Below are 23,014 nucleotides of genomic sequence, written 5' to 3' on the forward strand. Positions count from 1 at the left end.
AAGGGGATGTGAACCAGGGGGTCCCTTTTAAAGGGGATGTGAACCAGAAGGTCCCTTTTTAAAGGGGATGTGAACCAGGGGGTCCCTTTTAAAGGGGATGTGAACCAGAAGGTCCCTTTTTAAAGGGGATGTGAACCAGAAGGTCCCTTTTTAAAGGGGATGTGAACCAGGGGGTCCCTTTTTAAAGGGGATGTGAACCAGAAGGTCCCTTTTTAAAGGGGATGTGAACCAGAAGGTCCCTTTTTAAAGGGGATGTGAACCAGAAGGTCCCTTTTTAAAGGGGATGTGAACCAGAAGGTCCCTTTTTAAAGGGGATGTGAACCAGAAGGTCCCTTTTTAAAGGGGATGTGAACCAGGGGGTCCCTTTTTAAAGGGGATGTTCAGCCGCCTGAAGGTCCAACAATATTCTCCCCATTGCCTTATTATTGACATCTCTACTGATCTAGTTGTCCTCCCAGTGCAGGAGGTCTGAGTCTGTAATACTGATCTAGTTGTCCTCCCAGTGCAGGAGGTCTGAGTCTGTAATACTGATCTAGCTGTCCTCCCAGTGCAGGAGGTCTGAGTCTGTAATACTGATCTAGCTGTCATCCCAGTGCAGGAGGTCTGAGTCTGTAATACTGATCTAGCTGTCCTCCCAGTGCAGGAGGTCTGAGTCTGTAATACTGATCTAGCTGTCCTCCCAGTGCAGGAGGTCTGAGTCTGTAATACTGATCTAGTTGTCCTCCCAGTGCAGGAGGTCTGAGTCTGTAATACTGATCTAGCTGTCCTCCCAGTGCAGGAGGTCTGAGTCTGTAATACTGATCTAGTTGTCCTCCCAGTGCAGGAGGTCTGAGTCTGTAATACTGATCTAGTTGTCCTCCCAGTGCAGGAGGTCTGAGTCTGTCCTACTGATCTAGCTGTCCTCCCAGTGCAGGAGGTATGAGTCTGTCCTACTCATCCCAGTGCAGGAGGTATGAGTCTGTCCTCCCAGTGCAGGAGGTATGAGTCTGTCCTACTCATCCCAGTGCAGGAGGTATGAGTCTGTCCTCCCAGTGCAGGAGGTATGAGTCTGTCCTCCCAGTGCAGGAGGTATGAGTCTGTCCTACTCATCCCAGTGCAGGAGGTATGAGTCTGTCCTCCCAGTGCAGGAGGTCTGAGTCTGCCCTACTCATCCCAGTGCAGGAGGTCTGAGTCTGTAATACTGATCTAGTTGTCCTCCCAGTGCAGGAGGTCTGAGTCTGTAATACTGATCTAGCTGTCCTCCCAGTGCAGGAGGTCTGAGTCTGTAATACTGATCTAGCTGTCCTCCCAGTGCAGGAGGTCTGAGTCTGTCCTACTCATCCCAGTGCAGGAGGTCTGAGTCTGTAATACTGATCTAGCTGTCCTCCCAGTGCAGGAGGTCTGAGTCTGTAATACTGATCTAGTTGTCCTCCCAGTGCAGGAGGTCTGAGTCTGTAATACTGATCTAGTTGTCCTCCCAGTGCAGGAGGTCTGAGTCTGTAATACTGATCTAGTTGTCCTCCCAGTGCAGGAGGTCTGAGTCTGTAATACTGATCTAGCTGTCCTCCCAGTGCAGGAGGTCTGACTCTGTCCTACTCATCCCAGTGCAGGAGGTCTGAGTCTGTAATACTGATCTAGCTGTCCTCCCAGTGCAGGAGGTCTGAGTCTGTAATACTGATCTAGTTGGCGTGACTGTGTTCCAGGTCCCTCCCTCTCTACTGAAGTACCCTCCCAGTGCAGGAGGTCTGAACCTGTTTGGTCCACAGCAGGTCGCTGTTCTCAACCAGCTGTCTCAGCTCAACCAGCTGTCTCAACTCAACCAGCTTAACCAGTTACAGGTGAACACACACCACACACACACACACACACACACACACACACACACACACACACACACACCTCTCTAACACTTAATTCCAGTGAACTGGGATGTAAAATGTTGTGTAGTTCCTGACGAGGTGGTTTTGTCTCCGCAGCGTCTCCTCCTCCAGTCGCAGCAGCAGCAGCAGCAGCAGAGGACCATGCCTGGTGGACAGCAGCAGAATCACAGACCCATCCCTGGTGGACACCAGCAGCAACAGGTACATACTGGCTCTCTGTCTGGCTGGCTGGCTCTGTGTCTGGCTGGCTGGCTCTGTGTCTGGCTGGCTGGCTCTGTCTGGCTGGCTGGCTCTGTGTCTGGCTGTGTCTCTGTGTCTGGCTGTGTCTCTGTGTCTGGCTGTGTCTCTGTGTCTGGCTGTGTCTCTGTGTCTGGCTGTGTCTCTGTGTCTGGCTGTGTCTCTGTGTCTGGCTGTGTCTCTGTGTCTGGCTGTGTCTCTGTGTCTGGCTGTGTCTCTGTGTCTGGCTGTGTCTCTGTGTCTGGCTGTGTCTCTGTGTCTGGCTGTGTCTCTGTGTCTGGCTGTGTCTCTGTGGCTGGCTGTGTCTCTGTGGCTGGCTGTGTCTCTGTGTCTGGCTGTGTCTCTGTCTGGCTGGCTGTGTCTCTGTGTCTGGCTGTGTCTGTCTGGCTGTGGCTCTGTCTGTGTCTGGCTGTGGCTCTGTCTGGCTGGCTGTGGCTCTGTCTGTCTGGCTGGCTGTGGCTCTGTCTGTCTGGCTGGCTGTGGCTCTGTCTGTCTGGCTGGCTGTGGCTCTGTCTGTCTGGCTGGCTGTGGCTCTGTCTGTCTGGCTGGCTGTGGCTCTGTCTAATGCTGTAGTCTGTATATAGTCTAGTACAGACTAATGGGGCAGTCTGTATGTGGGGCAGTCTGTGTCTAGGGCAGTCTGTGTCTAGGGCAGTCTGTATATGGGGCAGTCTGTGTCTAGGGTAGTCTGTGTCTAGGGTAGTCTGTGTCTAGGGTAGTCTGTGTCTAGGGTAGTCTGTGTCTAGGGTAGTCTGTGTCTAGGGTAGTCTGTAAAGGGGGCAGTCTGTCTGTAAAGGGGGCAGTCTGTCTGTATACGGGGCAGTCTGTCTGTATATAGGGTAGTCTGTATATAGGTCTGTGTATGGGGCAGTCTGTATATGGGGCAGTCTGTATATGGTGCAGTCTGTATATGGGGCAGTCTGTATATAGTACAGTACAGACTAATGGTGCAGTCTGTATATAGGGTAGTCTGTATATAGGGTAGTCTGTATATAGGGTAGTCTGTATATAGGGCAGTCTGTATGTAGGGCAGTCTGTATGTAGGGCAGTCTGTATGTAGGGCAGTCTGTATATGGGGCAGTCTGTATATAGTCTAGTACAGACTAATGGTGCAGTCTGTATATGGGGCAGTCTGTATATAGTCTAGTACAGACTAATGGGGCAGTCTGTATATGGGGCAGTAAGTATATGGGGCAGTCTGTATATAGGGTAGTACAGACTAATGGGGCAGTCTGTGTATATGGAAGTCTGTATATATGGAAGTCTGTATATGGGGCAGTCCGTATATAGTATAGTACAGACTAATGGGGTAATCTGTATATGGGGTAGTCTGTGTATGGGGTAGTCTGTGTATAGGGCAGTCTGTGTATAGGGCAGTCTGTGTATAGGGCAGTCTGTGTATAGGGCAGTCTGTATATGGGGCAGTCTGTATATGGGGCAGTCTGTATATGGGGCAGTCTGTATATAGGGTAGTACAGACTAATGGGGCAGTCTGTATATGGGGCAGTCTGTATATGGGGCAGTCTGTATATGGGGCAGTCTGTATATGGGGCAGTCTGTATATGGGGCAGTCTGTGTATACGGTAGTCTGTATATAGGGCAGTCTGTGTATACGGCAGTCTGTATATGGGGCAGTCTGTATATGGGGTAGTCTGTGTATACGGCAGTCTGTATATGGGGCAGTCTGTATATAGTACAGACTAATGGTGCAGTATGTGCCGTTGTGTAAATCTAACCCCTCCCCTCTCTGTGTGTGCAGGGCCGTCCTATTGGTTCGTCCCAGTCGATGATGCAGCCTCCGCATCACCTTGACCCCTCCCTCCTGAAGCAGAACCCCGCCCACCAGCCCCATAAGTCCTACATGGACAACTACATGCCCCAGAATGCATCTGAGCTGCAGAAGGAGCCCAACTCCATGGGCTCTTTTACCAACTTCCCTTTAGGTAGGCCTTCATGATGCCTGATGGGAAATATCAACCTGATAATTTAATAGGGTCCTCACACCCAGGGGGGCCTGTGATAGACTAGTGTCCTGTCCAGGGGGTGTCCTGGTACATCAAGCTGTCTCACTACAGAAACAGGAGATAGACTAGTGTCCTGTCCAGGGGGTGTACTGGTACATCAAGCTGTCTCACTACAGAAACAGGAGATAGACTAGTGTCCTGTCCAGGGGGTGTCCTGGTACATCAAGCTGTCTCACTACAGAAACAGGAGATAGACTAGTGTCCTGTCCAGGGGGTGTCCTGGTACATCAAGCTGTCTCACTACAGAAACAGGAGACAGACTAGTGTCCTGTCCAGGGGGTGTCCTGGTACATCAAGCTGTCTCACTACAGAAACAGGAGATAGACTAGTGTCCTGTCCAGGGGGTGTCCTGGTACATCAAGCTGTCTCACTACAGAAACAGGAGATAGACTAGTGTCCTGTCCAGGGGGTGTCCTGGTACATCAAGCTGCCTCACTACAGAAACAGGAGATAGACTAGTGTCCTGTCCAGGGGGTGTCCTGGTACATCAAGCTGTCTCACTACAGAAACAGGAGATAGACTAGTGTCCTGAAGTAGACCATTCTGTTTTATCCTGGTGTCTACGTAGTCCAAGACAGGGTTTTATCCTCTACGTAGTCCAAGACAGGGTTTTATCCTCTACGTAGTTCAAGACAGGGTTTTATCCTCTACGTAGTCCAAGACAGGGTTTTATCCTCTACGTAGTTCAAGACAGGGTTTTATCCTCTACGTAGTCCAAGACAGGGTTTTATCCTCTACGTAGTCCAAGACAGGGTTTTATCCTCTACGTAGTCCAAGACAGGGTTTTATCCTCTACGTAGTCCAAGACAGGGTTTTATCCTCTACGTAGTTCAAGACAGGGTTTTATCCTGGTGTCTACGTAGTCCAAGACAGGGTTTTATCCTCTACGTAGTTCAAGACAGGGTTTTATCCTCTACGTAGTTCAGACAGGGTTTTATCCTGGTGTCTACGTAGTCCAAGACAGGGTTTTATCCTCTACGTAGTCCAAGACAGGGTTTTATCCTCTACGTAGTTCAAGACAGGGTTTTATCCTGGTGTCTACGCAGTTCAGACAGGGTTTTATCCTCTACGTAGTTCAGACAGGGTTTTATCCCGGTGTCTACGTAGTTCAAGGCAGGGTTTTATCCTCTACGTAGTCCAAGACAGGGTTTTATCCTCTACGTAGTTCAAGACAGGGTTTTATCCTCTACGTAGTCCAAGACAGGGTTTTATCCTCTACGTAGTCCAAGACAGGGTTTTATCCTCTACGTAGTCCAAGACAGGGTTTTATCCTCTACGTAGTTCAAGACAGGGTTTTATCCTGGTGTCTACGTAGTCCAAGACAGGGTTTTATCCTCTACGTAGTCCAAGACAGGGTTTTATCCTCTACGTAGTTCAAGACAGGGTTTTATCCTCTACGTAGTCCAAGACAGGGTTTTATCCTCTACGTAGTTCAAGACAGGGTTTTATCCTCTACGTAGTCCAAGACAGGGTTTTATCCTCTACGTAGTCCAAGACAGGGTTTTATCCTCTACGTAGTTCAAGACAGGGTTTTATCCTGGTGTCTACGTAGTCCAAGACAGGGTTTTATCCTCTACGTAGTTCAAGACAGGGTTTTATCCTCTACGTAGTTCAGACAGGGTTTTATCCTGGTGTCTACGTAGTCCAAGACAGGGTTTTATCCTCTACGTAGTCCAAGACAGGGTTTTATCCTCTACGTAGTTCAAGACAGGGTTTTATCCTGGTGTCTACGCAGTTCAGACAGGGTTTTATCCTCTACGTAGTTCAGACAGGGTTTTATCCCGGTGTCTACGTAGTTCAAGGCAGGGTTTTATCCTCTACGTAGTCCAAGACAGGGTTTTATCCTCTACGTAGTCCAAGACAGGGTTTTATCCTCTACGTAGTTCAAGACAGGGTTTTATCCTCTACGTAGTCCAAGACAGGGTTTTATCCTCTACGTAGTCCAAGACAGGGTTTTATCCTCTACGTAGTCCAAGACAGGGTTTTATCCTCTACGTAGTTCAAGACAGGGTTTTATCCTGGTGTCTACGTAGTCCAAGACAGGGTTTTATCCTCTACGTAGTCCAAGACAGGGTTTTATCCTCTACGTAGTCCAAGACAGGGTTTTATCCTCTACGTAGTCCAAGACAGGGTTTTATCCTCTACGTAGTCCAAGACAGGGTTTTATCCTCTACGTAGTCCAAGACAGGGTTTTATCCTGGTGTCTACATAGTTCTGTAGTCCAAGACAGGGTTTTATCCTCTACGTAGTCCTGTCTGTGTGTGTCTGAACTACTACCGTAGACTCTGGTCTCTCGTGTCCTCCAGGCTTGACCTCTAACCTGAATGTAGGCCTGGACATGGGGTCTGGTGTGGGCTGTAAGGAGCCTCAGTCTCGTCTGAAGAAATGGACGGCCATGGACGTTAACTCGCCTCTGGAGCGAAAACCAGGTACGTCACTCAGTGTGTGTGTGTGTCCGCGAGCGTGTTGTGTGTGTGTGTGTGTGTCCGCGTGCGTGTTGTGTGTGTGTGTGTCTTGTGTGTCCGCATTGGAGATAATACATTTTTCTCCGTTACTGATCACCAGCTGAGCAGGCTGGCTGGCTGGCTGGCTGGCTGGCTGGCTGGCTGACTGACTGACTGACTGGCTGACAGTAATAGTTATTTAGGAGCTGGCTGGCTGGCTGGCTGGCTGACTGGCTGGCTGGCTGGCTGACAGTAATAGTTATTTAGGGACTGGCTGGCTGACTGGCTGGCTGGCTGGCTGACAGTAATAGTTATTTAGGAGCTGGCTGGCTGGCTGACTGACTGACTGGCTGACAGTAATAGTTATTTAGGAGCTGGCTGGCTGGCTGGCTGGCTGGCTGACAGTAATAGTTATTTAGGAGCTGGCTGGCTGGCTGGCTGACTGACTGACTGACTGGCTGTTCTATCTAGAAGGTGATTTGAAGGTCAGTCAGTCTCTGACTGTAATGTAATCCATCTCAAACACCAGGTATGTCTCCTGGTGCTATGGGTTATTGGCTGTGGCGTGTGTGGTGTGTGTGTGTGTGTGTGTGTGTGTGTTTAACTGTGTGTGTGTGTGTGTGTTTAACTGTGTGTGTGTGTTTAACAGTGTGTGTGTGTGTGTGTGTGTGTGTGTGTGTGTGTGTGTCTCCAGGTGCCATGTCGTCTGGGCTGCGTCTGGAAGATTCTCCCTTCGGTCCGTACGACTTCCTGTCTGCTGGCTCCGCCCCCCTCAACTCTCCCGGCCAATCAATGGGCTCGGTGGGCGACAGCTGGCCCCCTCGTGCCAAATCCCCCCATGGAAACACAAACGTTACCTGGCCCCCAGGTACGCACTTTAAATAGGAACAGGTGAAACAGAGCAGTAACATCTCAATACAGCTCTACTTGTTTCAAATTTAACCTTTTATTTAACCAGGGCAAGTCGGTTAAGAACAAATTCTTATTTACAATGACGGGCCAAACCCAGGACGACGCTTTTGCCAATTATGCGCCTCCCTATGGGACTCCCAATCACGGCCCGGATGTGATACAGCCTGGATTCGAACCAGATACTGCAGTGACGCCTCAATCACTGAGACGCAGTGTCTTTAAAAAAATATATATAAATACAATTTTTTTTTAAAATCGGCAATATACACACACTTTTCCATAATGACAAAGCGAAAACGGGGTTTGAGAAGTGACCTCTGTACTTTGACTTGGATGAGTCCAAATGCGTTTGTTCGTGTTTTGAAGCGTCGACGCCAGCTTCAACGAAAAGTGTGCAAAGAAATATGATGCAACAACGTACAAATAAAAAATGACATGTTTTCTTAAATTATTTGAGCTGAAATGAGAGAAAATACAGTCAGACTTCAGAATGAAATGTTGCCTGACTACAATATTTTATCTTGATATGTTAATAAATACATGCTGTGTTTAATTTTGGCATGTTTACCACCTGCCTACAATACCATAGATCACAAGCCCATAATAAGTCAATAGGGCTAACTGGCTAGCTACTAGTGCTGTTAGGGCTAGCTACTAGTACTGTTAGGGCTAGCTGGCTAGCTACTAGTACTGTTAGTGCTAACTGGCTAGCTACTGGTACTGTTAGGGCTAACTGGCTAGCTACTGGTACTGTTAGGGCTAACTGGCTAGCTACTAGTACTGTTAGGGCTAACTGGCTAGCTACTAGTACTGTTAGGGCTAACTGGCTAGCTACTAGTACTGTTAGGGCTAACTGGCTAGCTACTAGTACTGTTAGTGCTAACTGGCTAGCTACTAGTACTGTTAGTGCTAACTGGCTAGCTACTAGTACTGATAGGGCTAGCTACTAGTACTGATAGGGCTAGCTACTAGTACTGTTAGGGCTAACTGGCTAGCTACTAGTACTGATAGGGCTAACTGGCTAGCTACTGGTACTGATAGGGCTAGCTACTGGTACTGTTAGGGCTAACTGGCTAGCTACTAGTACTGTTAGGGCTAGCTACTAGTACTGTTAGGGTTAACTGGCTAGCTACTAGTACTGTTAGGGCTAGCTACTAGTACTGTTAGGGCTAGCTACTAGTGCTGTTAGGGCTAGCTGCTAGTACTGTTAGGGCTAACTGGCTAGCTACTAGTACTGTTAGGGATAGCTGGCTAGCTACTAGTACTGTTAGGGCTAGCTGGCTAGGTACTGGTACTGTTAGGGCTAGCTGGCTAGCTACTGGTACTGTTAGGGCTAGCTGGCTAGCTACTAGTACTGTTAGGGCTAACTGGCTAGTACTGTTAGGGCTAACTGGCTAGTACTGTTAGGGCTAACTGGCTAGTACTGTTAGGGCTAGCTACTAGTACTGTTAGGGCTAACTGGCTAGTACTGTTAGGGCTAGCTACTAGTACTGTTAGGGCTAGCTACTAGTACTGTTAGGGCTAGCTACTAGTACTGTTAGGGCTAGCTACTAGTACTGTTAGGGCTAGCTGGCTAGTACTGTTAGGGCTAGCTGGCTAGTACTGTTAGGGCTAGCTGGCTAGTACTGTTAGGGCGAACTGGCTAGTACTGTTAGGGCGAACTGGCTAGCTACTAGTACTGTTAGGGCTAGCTGGCTAGCTACTAGTACTGTTAGGGCTAGCTGGCTAGTACTGTTAGGGCTAACTGGCTAGCTACTAGTACTGTTAGCTATCCAGACAGCCACAACAAATTGTTAGCTAGCTACTGTTAGGGCTAACTGGCTAGCTACTAGTACTGTTAGGGCTAGCTGGCTAGCTACTAGTACTGTTAGGGCTAGCTGGCTAGCTACTAGTACTGTTAGGGCTAGCTGGCTAGCTACTAGTACTGTTAGGGCTAGCTGGCTAGCTACTAGTACTGTTAGGGCTAGCTGGCTAGCTACTAGTACTGTTAGGGCTAGCTGGCTAGCTACTAGTACTGTTAGCTATCCAGACAACCACAACAAATTGTTAGCTAGCTACCCACAAAGAATTGACATAAAATCTTGCATAATATTAGTTTTAGGTCATTTTTTTTTTTGTTGCCTGACATAAACTAGCTGGTTAGCTACATTATTACGATTCACATATAGCTAGCTGAGAAGTTATGAAGTAAAACAATTCCTTTGTGTATATCTAGTTAAGAGTCTCCTATTGTCCTTGCTGTAAGAAGGCTCCGTGAATGGGGAAGCTGCAGCGTGAGGTTAATACAGTAGTTGGAGAGATTCTCAAACGTTCTGTTTTTACGGGTTCCTCTAAACACTCGGTCCTCCACAAGAACGTCCTGAAGACAACGTGGTTGAATAATGAATTTGGAGCGTGATGAGAGCGCGGTAGTATGCATATTGTGGAAACACCCCTAGGTTTCAGGAAATGATAATTACAGTTTAAAAAAAATAATAAAAATGTTAAATGCACAATTCTTCAACTTCAACTTCCTGTATGTCTCTCCCCAGAGTTCCGGCCCGGGGAGCCATGGAAAGGTTACCCCAACATCGACCCTGAGACTGACCCTTTCGTGACCCCTGGTAGTGTCATCAACAACCTCTCCATCAATACCGTCCGCCACGCAGACCCCCTCAGAGACCTGCCAGGTAACACACCGTCCTCTATGTAGACCCCCTCAGAGACCTGCCAGGTAACACACCGTCCTCTCTATAGACCCCCCTCAGAGACCTGCCAGGTAACACACCGTCCTCTATGTAGACCCCCCTCAGAGACCTGCCAGGTAACACACCGTCCTCTATGTAGACCCCCCTCAGAGACCTGCCAGGTAACACACCGTCCTCTATGTAGACCCCCTCAGAGACCTGCCAGGTAACACACCGTCCTCTATGTAGACCCCCCTCAGAGACCTGCCAGGTAACACACCGTCCTCTATGTAGACCCCCCTCAGAGACCTGCCAGGTAACACACCGTCCTCTATGTAGACCCCCCTCAGAGACCTGCCAGGTAACACACCGTCCTCTATGTAGACCCCCTCAGAGACCTGCCAGGTAACACACCGTCCTCTATGTAGACCCCCTCAGAGACCTGCCAGGTAACACACCGTCCTCTATGTAGACCCCCCTCAGAGACCTGCCAGGTAACACACCGTCCTCTATGTAGACCCCCTCAGAGACCTGCCAGGTAACACACCGTCCTCTATGTAGACCCCCTCAGAGACCTGCCAGGTAACACACCGTCCTCTATGTAGACCCCCTCAGAGACCTGCCAGGTAACACACCGTCCTCTATGTAGACCCCCCTCAGAGACCTGCCAGGTAACACACCGTCCTCTATGTAGACCCCCCTCAGAGACCTGCCAGGTAACACACCGTCCTCTATATAGACCCCCTCAGAGACCTGCCAGGTAAAACACCGTCCTCTATGTAGACCCCCTCAGAGACCTGCCAGGTAACACACCGTCCTCTATGTAGACCCCCCTCAGAGACCTGCCAGGTAACACACCGTCCTCTATGTAGACCCCCCTCAGAGACCTGCCAGGTAACACACCGTCCTCTATATAGACCCCCTCAGAGACCTGCCAGGTAAAACACCGTCCTCTATGTAGACCCCCCTCAGAGACCTGCCAGGTATAACAGTGGCTGTTTGAGCAGGTTTCTGTATGTGTGTTAAATGATGTCCGTGGTGGAAGTGGGATAGTCGACTCTGGACTCTGTATTCTATGGAAGATGATACAAGATGGCGTCGCCCACCTTCCACATCGTCCGTTATTTTACATAGAACGCAGAGCCCCTCGTTGATTTTTAATTTTTGAGGTCGTTTTTCGTTCGATTCTTAAAAACATAGTCATAGTTTTCCGGTTTAGATGTATTAATTTTAACATTAAATGCACGATGCGTTATGTGGGTGGGATGCTGGAACAACTCAGAATAAAGGAATCAATACAACAGTTTTATTTATATATTATATCAGTTTTATTTATATATTATATCAGTTTTATTTATATATTATATCAGTTTTATTTATATATTATTTTGGATTCATTTATATATTACATTAGTTTTATTTATATATTATATTGGTTTCATTTATATATTATATTGGTTTTATTTATATATATATATATATATTACATTAGTTTTATTTATATATTACATTAGTTTTATTTATATATTATATTGGTTTCATTTATATATTATATCAGTTTTATTTATATATTATTTTGGATTCATTTATATATTACATTAGTTTTATTTATATATTATATTGGTTTCATTTATATATTATATTGGTTTTATTTATATATATATTACATTGGTTTTATTTATATATATATTACATTAGTTTTTATATATATATATATATATATATATTACATATATTACATTAGTGTCTCTCTCCATCCAGCTGTCTCTTCTGACCCTCACAGACCGGACAAGCAGGCATACAAGGGATTATCTCTAGAGAAACTACAACTCCCTACTACATCACACAGTTCAGTCTGGGTCTGATTTATCTCTAGATAAACTACAACTCCCTACTACATCACACAGTTCAGGCTGGATCTGATTTATCTCTAGAGAAACTACAACTCCCTACTACATCACACAGTTCAGTCTGGGTCTGATTTATCTCTAGAGAAACTACAACTCCCTACTACATCACACAGTTCAGTCTGGATCTGATTTATCTCTAGAGAAACTACAACTCCCTACTACATCAAAAAGCAGAAATAACTGAGATGTTGTTTAATCTCTCAGCGCTATTGATTATCCCTGACTTGATGATTTGTACAGCTGAAGCTTGTTGTCAGGTCAACTAACCCAGTCTGAAACGGACTGTCCTCAGGCTGGTGGACGAGCTTCGTTTCATCCCTGCTTTTGTAGTCTATTGTTCTGTCCTGTGTTAACTGTGTTTCACTGAACCCTGTGTCTCTTCCTCTCTCTCTCTCTCTCTCTCTCTCTCTCTCTCTCTCTCTCTCTCTCTCTCTCTCTCTCTCTCTCTCTCTCTCTCTCTCTCTCTCTCTCTCCTTTCTATCTCTCCTCTCTCTCTCTCTCTTTCTTTCTATCTCTCCAGGACCATCCTCATCTCTGAACACCACGATGCCTTCTAACAGTGCCTGGTCATCTAGTCGTGCCTCCAGCCACAGTGGTTCACTCACCAGTACGACCCAAAGCATTACAGGTAGGTCTAACCCCCCCCCCCCCCAAAGCATTACAGGTAGGTCTAACCCCCCCCCCCCCCCCCCCCAAAGCATTACAGGTAGGTCTAACCCCCCCCCAAAGGATTACAGGTAGGTCTAACCCCCCCCCACCCACCCCCCCCAAAGCATTACAGGTAGGTCTAACACCCCCCCCCCCCCCCCCCCCCAAAAGCATTACAGGTAGGTCTACCCCCCAAAAAGCATTACAGGTAGGTCTAACCCCCCCCCCCCAAAGCATTACAGGTAGGTCTAACCCCCCCCCCAAAGCATTACAGGTAGGTCTAACCCCCCCCCCCACACAAAGCATTACAGGTAGGTCCCCCCCCCCCCCCCCAAAGCATTACAGGTAGGTCTAACCCCCCCCCCAAAGCATTACAGGTAGGTCTAACCCCCCCCCCACACAAAGCATTACAGGTAGGTCCCCCCCCCCCCAAAGCATTACAGGTAGGTCCCCCCCCCCCCCCCAAAGCATTACAGGTAGGTCCCGTCCCCCCCAAAGCATTACAGGTAGGTCCCGTCCCCCCCAAAGCATTACAGGTAGGTCCCCCCCCCCAAAGCATTACAGGTAGGTCCCCCCCCCCCAAAGCATTACAGGTAGGTCCCCCCCCCCCCCAAAGCATTACAGGTAGGTCCCCCCCCCCCCCAAAGCATTACAGGTAGGTCCCCCCCCCCCCAAAGCATTACAGGTAGGGCTAAACCCCCCAACCCTCAGCTGGGACGATACATAGAACATGATTATTCATTGTGATCAGTATTCTGTACTAGAGAAATGAAAAGCTTTTTGTTAATATGGGTGATTGATGATGGTTACAACCATCACACTGGAGGAAGGGGTTTAAAGCACCATGTGGTAAACTCCTCCTGTCATTATCACCTTATGGATCGGTGTCTCTATCTCTCTCTTTCCCCTCCCTCCCCCCCTCTCTCTCCCCTCCCTCCCTCCCATCTCTATCTCTCTCCCTCCCTCCAGCCAGGTCCGGTGAGTCTAAATGGTCCCCAGGAGGGTGTAACTCGTCTCTGGCCCATGAGCTGTGGAAGGTCCCTCTGCCTCCTAAAGGTCTTTCAGCTCCTTCCCGCCCTCCTCCCGGTCTCACCAGCCACCCACAGAAACCCCTTCCATCCTGGGGGGAAGCTCCTCTACGCTTGGGGGGCTGGGGGTCCTCTGACTCCAGATACACACCTGGTGAGACTGCCTTTTAACAAGGGAAGGGGTGGGTGTGTTTAACTGTACTGGAAGACCAGAAGTCCACAACGACAACAGTAAACAAACAAACATTTGACCGACTGGGGACATTTTTTTGTTGTTGTTCGTCCTTAACAAGGTAATATGCTGTTTTCAAGGGGGTTTAGGGTTAAGGTTAGGGTTTAGGGTTAAGGTTAGGGTTTAGGTTAAGGTTAGGTTTAGGGTTAAGGTTAGGGTTAAGGTTAGGTTTAGGGTTAAGGTTTAGGGTTAAGGTTAGGTTTAGGGTTAAGGTTAGGGTTTAGGGTTAAGGTTAGGGTTAAGGTTAGGGTTAAGGTTAAGGTTAGGTTTAGGGTTAAGGTTAAGGTTAGGGTTAAAGTTAGGTTTAGGGTTAAGGTTAGGTACAATAGGATTTTGAATGGGACTGAATTTTGTGTCCCCATAAGGTACAAGACTGTGTCAAATCAAATGTTATTGTGGGTTTGGGGAAATGTGTGTGTGTGTGTGTGTGTGTGTGTGTGTGTGTGTGTGTGTGTTGCCTAATTCACACTAGGGCCAAACTGAGCTGTTCTGGCCTAGTTTCACATCACTATACAGTACCTTAAAGTATTCAGACCCCTTGTCTTTTCCCACGTTTTGCTACGTTACAGCCTTATTCTAAAATGGATTAAATAATATTTTTCCCTCATCCAATCTACACACATTACCCCATAATGACATCACAATACCCCATAATGACATCACAATACCCATAATGACATCACAATACCCATAATGACATCACAATACCCCATAATGACAAAGCGAAAACAGGTTTTTATACATTTTATTACAAGTAAAAAAACTGAAATACTTTTATTTCCATAAGTATTCAGACCCTTTGCTATGAGACTTGAAATTGAGCTCAGGTGCTTCCTGTTTCCATTGACTCATCCTTGAGATGTTTCAACAACTTGATTGGAGTCCACCTGTGGTAAATTCAATTGATTGGACATGATTTGGAAAGGCATACACCTGTCTATATAAGGTCCCACAGTTGACAGTGCATGTCAGAGCAAAAACCAAGCCACAGAGGTCGAAGGAATTGTCCGTAGAGCTCCGAGACAGGATTATGTCGAGGCACAGATCTGGGGAAGGGAACCAAAACATTTATACAGTATTGAAGGTCCCCAAGAACACAGTGGCCTCCATCATTCTGAAATGGAAGACGTTTGGAACCACCAAGATCTCTTCCTAGAGCTGGCCGCCCGGCCAATCTGAGCAATCGGTGGAGAAGGGCCTTGGTCAGGGAGGTGACCAAGAACCCGATGGTCACTCTGACAGAGCTCCAGAGTTCCTCTGTGGAGATGGGAGAACCTTCCAGAAGGACAACCATCTCTGCAGCACTCCACCAATCAGGCCTTTTTATTTATTTATTTATTCACCTTTATTTAACCAGGTAGGCCAGTTGAGAACAAGTTCTCATTTACAACTGGCCAAGATGAAGCAAAGCAGTCCGACACATACAACAACACAGAGATACACACGGAATAAAACAAACATACAGTCAATAACACAGTAGAAAAAGTCTATATACAGTGTGAGCAAATGAGGTAAGATTAGGGAGGTAAAGGCAATAAATACGCCAAAGTGGTGAAATAATTACAATATAGCAATTAAACACTGGAGTGATAGATGTGCAGAAGATGAATGTGCAAGTAGAGATACTGGGGTGCAAAGGAGCAAGATAAATAAATAAATACAGTATGGGGATGAGTTAGTTGGATGGGCTATTTACAGATGGGCTATGAACAGGTGCAGTGAACTGTGAGCTGCTCTGATAGCTGGTGCTTAAAGTTAGCAAGGACTTATAGATGACCTGGAACCAGTGGGTTTGGCAATGAGTATGAAGCGAGGGCCAGCCAATGAGAGCATACAGGTCGCAGTGGTGGGTTGTGTATGGGGCTTTGGTGACAAAACGGACGGCACTGTGATGGATGGAGTCCAATTTATTGAGTAGGGTATTGGAGGACATTTTATAGATGACATCACCGAAGTCGAGGATCGGTAGGATAGTCAGTTTTACGAGGGTATGTTTGGCAGCATGAGTGAAGGATGCTTTGTTGCGAAATAGGAAGCAGATTCTAGATTTAATTTTGGATTGGAGATGATTGATGTGAGTCTGGAAGGAGAGTTTACAGTCTAACCAGACACCTAGGTATTTGTAGTTGTCCACATATTCTAAGTCAGAACCGTCCAGAGTAGTGATGCTGGACGGGCGGGCAGGTGCGGGCAGCGATCGGTTGAAGAGCATTTAGTTTTACTTGTATTTAGGAGCAGTGTGGAGTCCACGGAAGGAGAGTTGTATGGCATTGAAGCTCGTCTGGAGGGTTGTTAACAGTGTCCAAAGAAGGGCCAGAAGTATACAGAATGGTGTCGTCTGCGTAGAGGTGGATCAGAGAATCACCAGCAGCAAGAGCGACATCATTGATGTATACAGAGAAAAGAGTAGGCCCGAGAATTGAACTCTGTGGTACACCCATAGAGACTGCCAGAGGTCCGGACAACAGGCCCTCCGATTTTGACACACTGAACTCTGTCTGAGAAGTAGTTGGTGAACCAGGCGAGGCAGTCATTTGAGAAACCAAGGCTGTTGAGTCTGCCGATAAGAATACGGTTATTGACAGAGTCGAAAGCCTTGGCCAGGTCGACGAATATGGCTGCACAGTAATGTCTCTTATCGATGGCGGTTATGATATCGTTTAGGACCTTGAGCGTGGCTGAGGTGCACCCATGACCAGCTCTGAAACATAGTGGAGAAGGTACGGTGGGATTCGAAATGGTCGGTGATCTGTTTGTTAACTTGGCTTTCGAAGACCTTAGAAATGCAGGGTAGGATAGATATAGGTCTGTAGCAGTTTGGGTCCAGAGTGTCACACCTTTGAAGAGGGGGATGACCACGGCAGCTTTCCAATCTTTGGGGATCTCAGACGATACGAAAGAGAGGTTGAACAGGCTAGTAATAGGGGTTGCAACAATTTCGGCAGATAATTGTAGGAAGAGGGTCCAGATTGTCTAGCCCAGCTGATTTGTAGGGGTCCAGATTGTTTAGCCCAGCTGATTTGTAGGGGTCCAGATTGTTTAGCCCAGCTGATTTGTAGGGGTCCAGATTGTCTAGCCCAGCTGATTTGTAGGGGTCCAGATTGTTTAGCCCAGCTGATTTGTAGGGGTCCAGATTGTTTAGCCCAGCTGATTTGTAGGGGTCCAGATTGTCTAGCCCAGCTGATTTGTAGGGGTCCAGATTGTCTAGCCCAGCTGATTTGTAGGGGTCCAGATTTTGCAGCTCTTTCAGAACATCAGCTATCTGGATTTGGGTGAAGGAGAAATGGGGGAGGCTTGGACGAGTTGCTGTGGGGGGTGCTGTTGACCGGGGTAGGGGTAGCCAGGTGGAAAGCATGGCCAGCCTTAGAAAAAATTATTATTGAAATTATGGTAGAGTGACCAGTGGGAAGCCACTCCTCAGTAAAAGGCACATGACAGCCCGCTGTGAGTTTGCCAAAATGCACCTGAAGACTCTAAGACCATGAGAAACAAGATTCTCTGGTCTGATGAAACCAAGATTGAACTCTTTGGCCTGAATGCCATGCATCACATCTGGAGGAAACCTGGCACCATCCCTACGGTGAAGCATGGTGGTGGCAGCATCATGCTGTGGGGATGTTTTTCATCGGCAGGGACTGGGAGACTAGTCAGGATCGAGGGAAAGATGAACGGAGCAAAATACAGAAAGATCCTTGATGAAAACCTGCTTCAGAGCGCTCCGCATCTCAGACTGGGGTGACGCTTTACCTTCCAACAGGACACCGACCCTAAGCACACAGCCAAGACAACGCAGGAGTGGCTTCTGGACGAGTCTCTGAATGTTCTTGAGTGGCCCAGCCAGAGCCCGGACTTGAACCCGATCAAACATCTCTGGAGAGACCTGAAAATAGCTGTGCAGCAACGCTCCCCATCCAACCTGACAGAGCTTGAGAGGATCTACAGAGAAGAATGGGAGAAACTCCCCAAATACAGTTGTGCCAAGCTTGTAGCGTCATACCAAAGAAGACTCAAGGCTGTAATCACTGCCAAAGGTGTTTCAACAAAGTACTGAGTAAAGGGTCATGAATACTTATGTAAATGTGATATTTCAGTTTTTATTTTTAATACATTTGCTATATTGTGTGTAGATTGAGGAGAGGGGGGGTGACAATTTAATCAATTTTAGAATAAGGCTGTGACGTAACAAAATGTGGAAAAAAGTCAAGGGGTCTGAATACTTTTCGAAGGCACCTGTAGTTGCTGGAACCATGTTATAAAGGAACATGGGAGAACAAACACCAGAGCCAGTAGGGTACGGATTGGCCCCAGAGCCAGTAGGGTACGGATTGGCCCCAGAGCCAGTGGGGTACGGATTGGCCCCAGAGCCAGTGGGGTACGGATTGGCCCCAGAGCCAGTAGGGTACGGATTGGCCCCAGAGCCAGTAGGGTACGGATTGGCCCCAGAGCCAGTGGGGTACGGATTGGCCCCAGAGCCAGTAGGGTACGGATTGGCCCCAGAGCCAGTAGGGTACGGATTGGCCCCAGAGCCAGTGGGGTACGGATTGGCCCCGGAGAGCCAGTAGGGTACGGATTGGCCCCGGGGAGCCGGTAGCTACCGACTGGCCCTGTCGTGGACATGAAGTGTGTCTGGGTAATAATCGTCTGTTCTCTCAGGTTGTAGTTGGAGTGACGGTAGCAGCAGCTCAGGGAGAACCAACTGGCTCGTTCTCAAGAATCTCACAACTCAGGTATAAAACACACACACACTCACACACTCCGGTCTACTGTCTACCAGTGTTGTAGGACTTGACTTGACCAGTGGGGACTTTGTCAGAAAATCTCTCTCTTGCATAATTCAACACACTAGCTACAACAGTGTCATGAAACTGGAAAAAAATGGTTGGATACTTTCAGGAGGACTACCAAGGGGCTAGTGACTGGCTGGCTACTTTTAGGAGGACTAGTGACTGGTTGGCCACTTTTAGGTGGACTAGTGACTGGTTGGCCACTTTTAGGTGGCCTAGTGACTGGTTGGCCACTTTTAGGTGGACTAGTGACTGGTTGGCCGCTTTTAGGTGGACTACCAAGGGGCTAGTGACTGGTTGGATACTTTTAGGTGGACTAGTGACTGGTTGGATACTTTTAGGTGGACTAGTGACTGGTTGGCTACTTTTAGGAGGACTAGTGACTGGTTGGCTACTTTTAGGGGGACTAGTGACTGGTTGGCTACTTTTAGGAGGACTACCAAGGGGCTAGTGACTGGTTGGATACTTTTAGGTGGACTAGTGACTGGTTGGCTACTTTTAGGGGGACTAGTGACTGGTTGGCTACTTTTAGGAGGACTAGTGACTGGTTGGCTACTTTTAGGAGGACTAGTGACTGGTTGGCTACTTTTAGGAGGACTAGTGACTGGTTGGCTACTTTTAGGAGGACTAGTGACTGGTTGGCTACTTTTAGGAGGACTAGTGACTGGTTGGCTACTTTTAGGTGGACTACCAAGGGGCTAGTGACTGGTTGGCTACTTTTAGGTGGACTACCAAGGGGCTAGAGACTGGTTGGATACTTTTAGGAGGACTACCAAGGGGCTAGTGACTGGTTGGCTACTTTTAGGTGGACTAGTGACTGGTTGGCTACTTTTAGGTGGACTAGTGACTGGTTGGCTACTTTTAGGAGGACTAGTGACTGGTTGGCTACTTTTAGGGGGACTAGTGACTGGTTGGCTACTTTTAGGGGGACTAGTGACTGGTTGGCTACTTTTAGGTGGACTAGTGACTGGTTGGCTACTTTTAGGAGGACTAGTGACTGGTTGGCTACTTTTAGGAGGACTAGTGACTGGTTGGCTACTTTTAGGTGGACTAGTGACTGGTTGGCTACTTTTAGGTGGACTAGTGACTGGTTGGATACTTTTAGGAGGACTAGTGACTGGTTGGCTACTTTTAGGAGGACTAGTGACTGGTTGGCTACTTTTAGGTGGACTAGTGACTGGTTGGCTACTTTTAGGTGGACTAGTGACTGGTTGGCTACTTTTAGGTGGACTAGTGACTGGTTGGCTACTTTTAGGAGGACTAGTGACTGGTTGGCTACTTTTAGGAGGACTAGTGACTGGTTGGCTACTTTTAGGTGGACTAGTGACTGGTTGGCTACTTTTAGGTGGACTAGTGACTGGTTGGCTACTTTTAGGTGGACTAGTGACTGGTTGGCTTCTTTTAGGTGGACTAGTGACTGGTTGGATACTTTTAGGAGGACTAGTGACTGGTTGGCTACTTTTAGGAGGACTAGTGACTGGTTGGCTACTTTTAGGTGGACTAGTGACTGGTTGGCTACTTTTAGGTGGACTAGTGACTGGTTGGCTACTTTTAGGAGGACTAGTGACTGGTTGGCTACTTTTAGGTGGACTACCAAGGGACTAGTGACTGGCTTCTTCAAGGCTGTTACTTCCATGTCTTAACTCCTACTATTCTGTAGATTGACTGCTCTTCTCTGAGGACAATGTATGTTACTAACTGCTCTCCTCCTTCCCTCTCCTCCTTCCCTCTCCTCCTTCCCTCTCCTCCTTCCCTCTCCTCCTTCCCTCTCCTCCTTCCCTCTCCTCCTTCCCTCTCCTCCTTCCCTCTCCTCCCTTCCCTCTCCTCCCTTTCCTCTCCTCCCTCCTCCCTTCCTCTCCTCCCTCCTCCCTTCCTCTCCTCCCTCCTCCCTTCCTCTCCTCTCTTCCCGTCCTCTCCTCCCTTCCCGTCCTCTCCTCCCTTCCCGTCCTCTCCTCCCTCCCTCCCTCTCCTCCCTTCCCGTCCTCTCCTCCCTCCTCTCCTCCCTCCTCTCCAGATGGATGGTTCTACTCTGAGGACTCTCTGTATGCAGCACGGTCCTCTGATTACATTCCACCTCAACCTGCCGCACGGCAATGCTGTGGTATGTTACAGCTCCAAGGACGAGGCAGCCAAGGCACAGAAGAGTCTGCACATGTAAGACAATTATACACGCACACACACGCAACTCCCTCCTCCTCTTCATCCCTCCCTCTCTCTCCTCTTCATCCCTCTCTCTCCTCTCTCTCTCCTCTTCATCCCCCTCTCCCTCCCTCTCTCTCCTCTTCATCCCTCTCGCTCCTCTCTCTCTCCTCTTCGTACCCCTCTCTCTCTCTCTCTCCTTCGTCCCCCTCTCTCCTCTTCGTACCCCTCTCTCTCTCTCTCTCCTTCGTCCCCCTCTCTCCTCTTCGTCCCCCTCTCTCCTCTTCGTCCCTCTCTTCTCGCTCTCCTCGTCGTCCCCCTCTCGCTCTCCTCGTCGTCCCCCTCTCTCCTCTTCGTCCCTCTCTTCTCGCTCTCCTCTTCGTCCCTCTCTTCTCGCTCTCCTCTTCGTCCCTCTCTCTCTCTCTCTCCTCTTCGTCCCTCTCTCTCTCCTCTTCTCTCTTCTCTCTCTCCTCTTCGTCTCTCTCCTCTTCTCTCTTCTCTCTCTCTCTCTCTCTCTCTCTCCTCTTCGTCCCCCTCTCTCCTCTTCGTCCCCCTCTCTCCTCTTCGTCCCCCTCTCTCCTCTTCGTCCCTCTCTTCTCGCTCTCCTCGTCGTCCCCCTCTCGCTCTCCTCGTCGTCCCCCTCTCTCCTCTTCGTCCCTCTCTTCTCGCTCTCCTCTTCGTCCCTCTCTTCTCGCTCTCCTCTTCGTCCCTCTCTCTCTCTCTCCTCTTCGTCCCTCTCTCTCTCCTCTTCTCTCTTCTCTCTCTCCTCTTCGTCTCTCTCCTCTTCTCTCTTCTCTCTCTCCTCTTCGTCTCTCTCTCTCTCCTCTTCGTCCCTCTCTCTCTCTCCTCTTCTCTCTTCTCTCTCTCCTCTTCGTCCCTCTCTCTCTCTCTCTCTCTCTCTCTCTCTCCTCTTCGTCCCCCCCTCTCTCTCTCCTCTTCGTCCCTCTCTCTCTCTCCTCTCCTCTTCATACCCCTCTCTCTCTCTCTCTCCTCTTCGTCCCCCTCTCTCTCTCTCTCTCTCTCTCTCTCTCTCTTCTTCCTCCCCCTCTCTTCTCTCTCTCTCTTCCCTCTCTCTCTCTTCATCCCCCTCTCTCTTCTCTCTCTCCTCAGGTGCGTACTAGGGAACACTACCATCCTGGCTGAGTTTGCCAGTGAGGAGGAAATCAACCGTTTCTTTGCACAAGGTCAGTCATTGGCCGCTGCCTCCCCGGGCTGGCAGGCCATTGGCTCCTCTCAGAGCCGAATGGGCGGAGCCTTGGAGGGTTCCCACCCCTTCCCCAGCCGCGCCCCGGAGCCCAGTCAGTGGAACGTCAGCGACCTCCACAGCTCCTCCCTTTGGGGCGGGTTGAACTATTCCACTAGCCTATGGGGCGCCAGCGAGGGCGGGAGGATCAACAGCCCTTCTCCAATCAGCTCCTTCCTCCCCGTGGATCACCTGACAGGGGGCGGGGACTCCATGTAAAAGCCCGCCTCAGTCGAGCGTCAGTCAAACGCTGGACAGCGTGACGACAGACGGAATAGTCTAGAATCGTTACCGCCACAGTCTCAAACACAAAGACAAAAAAAAGACTCGGTAAATAATACAATGTAACTAGTTGGTCTCCTTCTCACTTACAAATATACAGGAGGGGGGGGGTCACCCTGTGGAAAATACTACAGGAGGGGGGGGGGGTCACCCTGTGGAAAATACTACAGGGGGGGGGGGTCACCCTGTGGAAAATACTACAGGAAGTGAGTGGGGGGGGTCGCCCTGTGGAAAATACGTACAGGAAGTGAGTGGGGGGGGGGGTCGCCCTGTGGAAAATACGTACAGGAAGTGGGGGGGGGGGGGGTCGCCCTGTGGAAAATACGTACAGGAAGTGAGTGGGGGGGGTCGCCCTGTGGAAAATACGTACAGGAAGTGGGGGGGGGGGGGGGGGGTCGCCCTGTGGAAAATACGTACAGGAAGTGGGGGGGGGGGGGGGGGTCGCCCTGTGGAAAATACGTACAGGAAGTGAGTGGGGGGGGGGTCGCCCTGTGGAAAATACGTACAGGAAGTGAGTGGGGGGGGGTCGCCCTGTGGAAAATACGTACAGGAAGTGAGTGGGGTCGCCCTGTGGAAAATACGTACAGGAAGTGAGTGGTGGGGGGG

At 48.9% G+C, this 23,014-nt stretch overlaps 1 protein-coding gene across 7 annotated transcripts in view; it reads left to right on the plus strand.

The window, feature by feature from the left end:
* LOC106592806 (trinucleotide repeat-containing gene 6A protein) overlaps window positions 1-22,542 on the plus strand; it is a 72,893-nt gene extending 50,351 nt beyond the window's left edge. For all 7 annotated transcript variants that reach the window (XM_082972989.1, XM_082972988.1, XM_082972993.1 and 4 more), the window contains 11 exons: window positions 1,683-1,817; window positions 1,956-2,060; window positions 3,856-4,039; window positions 6,427-6,549; window positions 7,259-7,432; window positions 10,008-10,145; window positions 12,573-12,680; window positions 13,670-13,882; window positions 18,614-18,687; window positions 20,759-20,898; window positions 21,994-22,542. In XM_082972989.1, the coding sequence (XP_082829115.1) occupies window positions 1,683-1,817; window positions 1,956-2,060; window positions 3,856-4,039; window positions 6,427-6,549; window positions 7,259-7,432; window positions 10,008-10,145; window positions 12,573-12,680; window positions 13,670-13,882; window positions 18,614-18,687; window positions 20,759-20,898; window positions 21,994-22,345 (1,746 nt within the window). In that variant the 3' untranslated portion in view covers window positions 22,346-22,542. The remainder of the gene's footprint in view (window positions 1-1,682; window positions 1,818-1,955; window positions 2,061-3,855; window positions 4,040-6,426; window positions 6,550-7,258; window positions 7,433-10,007; window positions 10,146-12,572; window positions 12,681-13,669; window positions 13,883-18,613; window positions 18,688-20,758; window positions 20,899-21,993) is intronic.
* Window positions 22,543-23,014: the final 472 nt, after the last annotated feature.

Source organism: Salmo salar, chromosome 03 (assembly GCF_965601325.2).
Source record: "Salmo salar chromosome 03, fSalSal1, whole genome shotgun sequence".
NCBI classification, from domain to species: domain Eukaryota; kingdom Metazoa; phylum Chordata; class Actinopteri; order Salmoniformes; family Salmonidae; genus Salmo; species Salmo salar.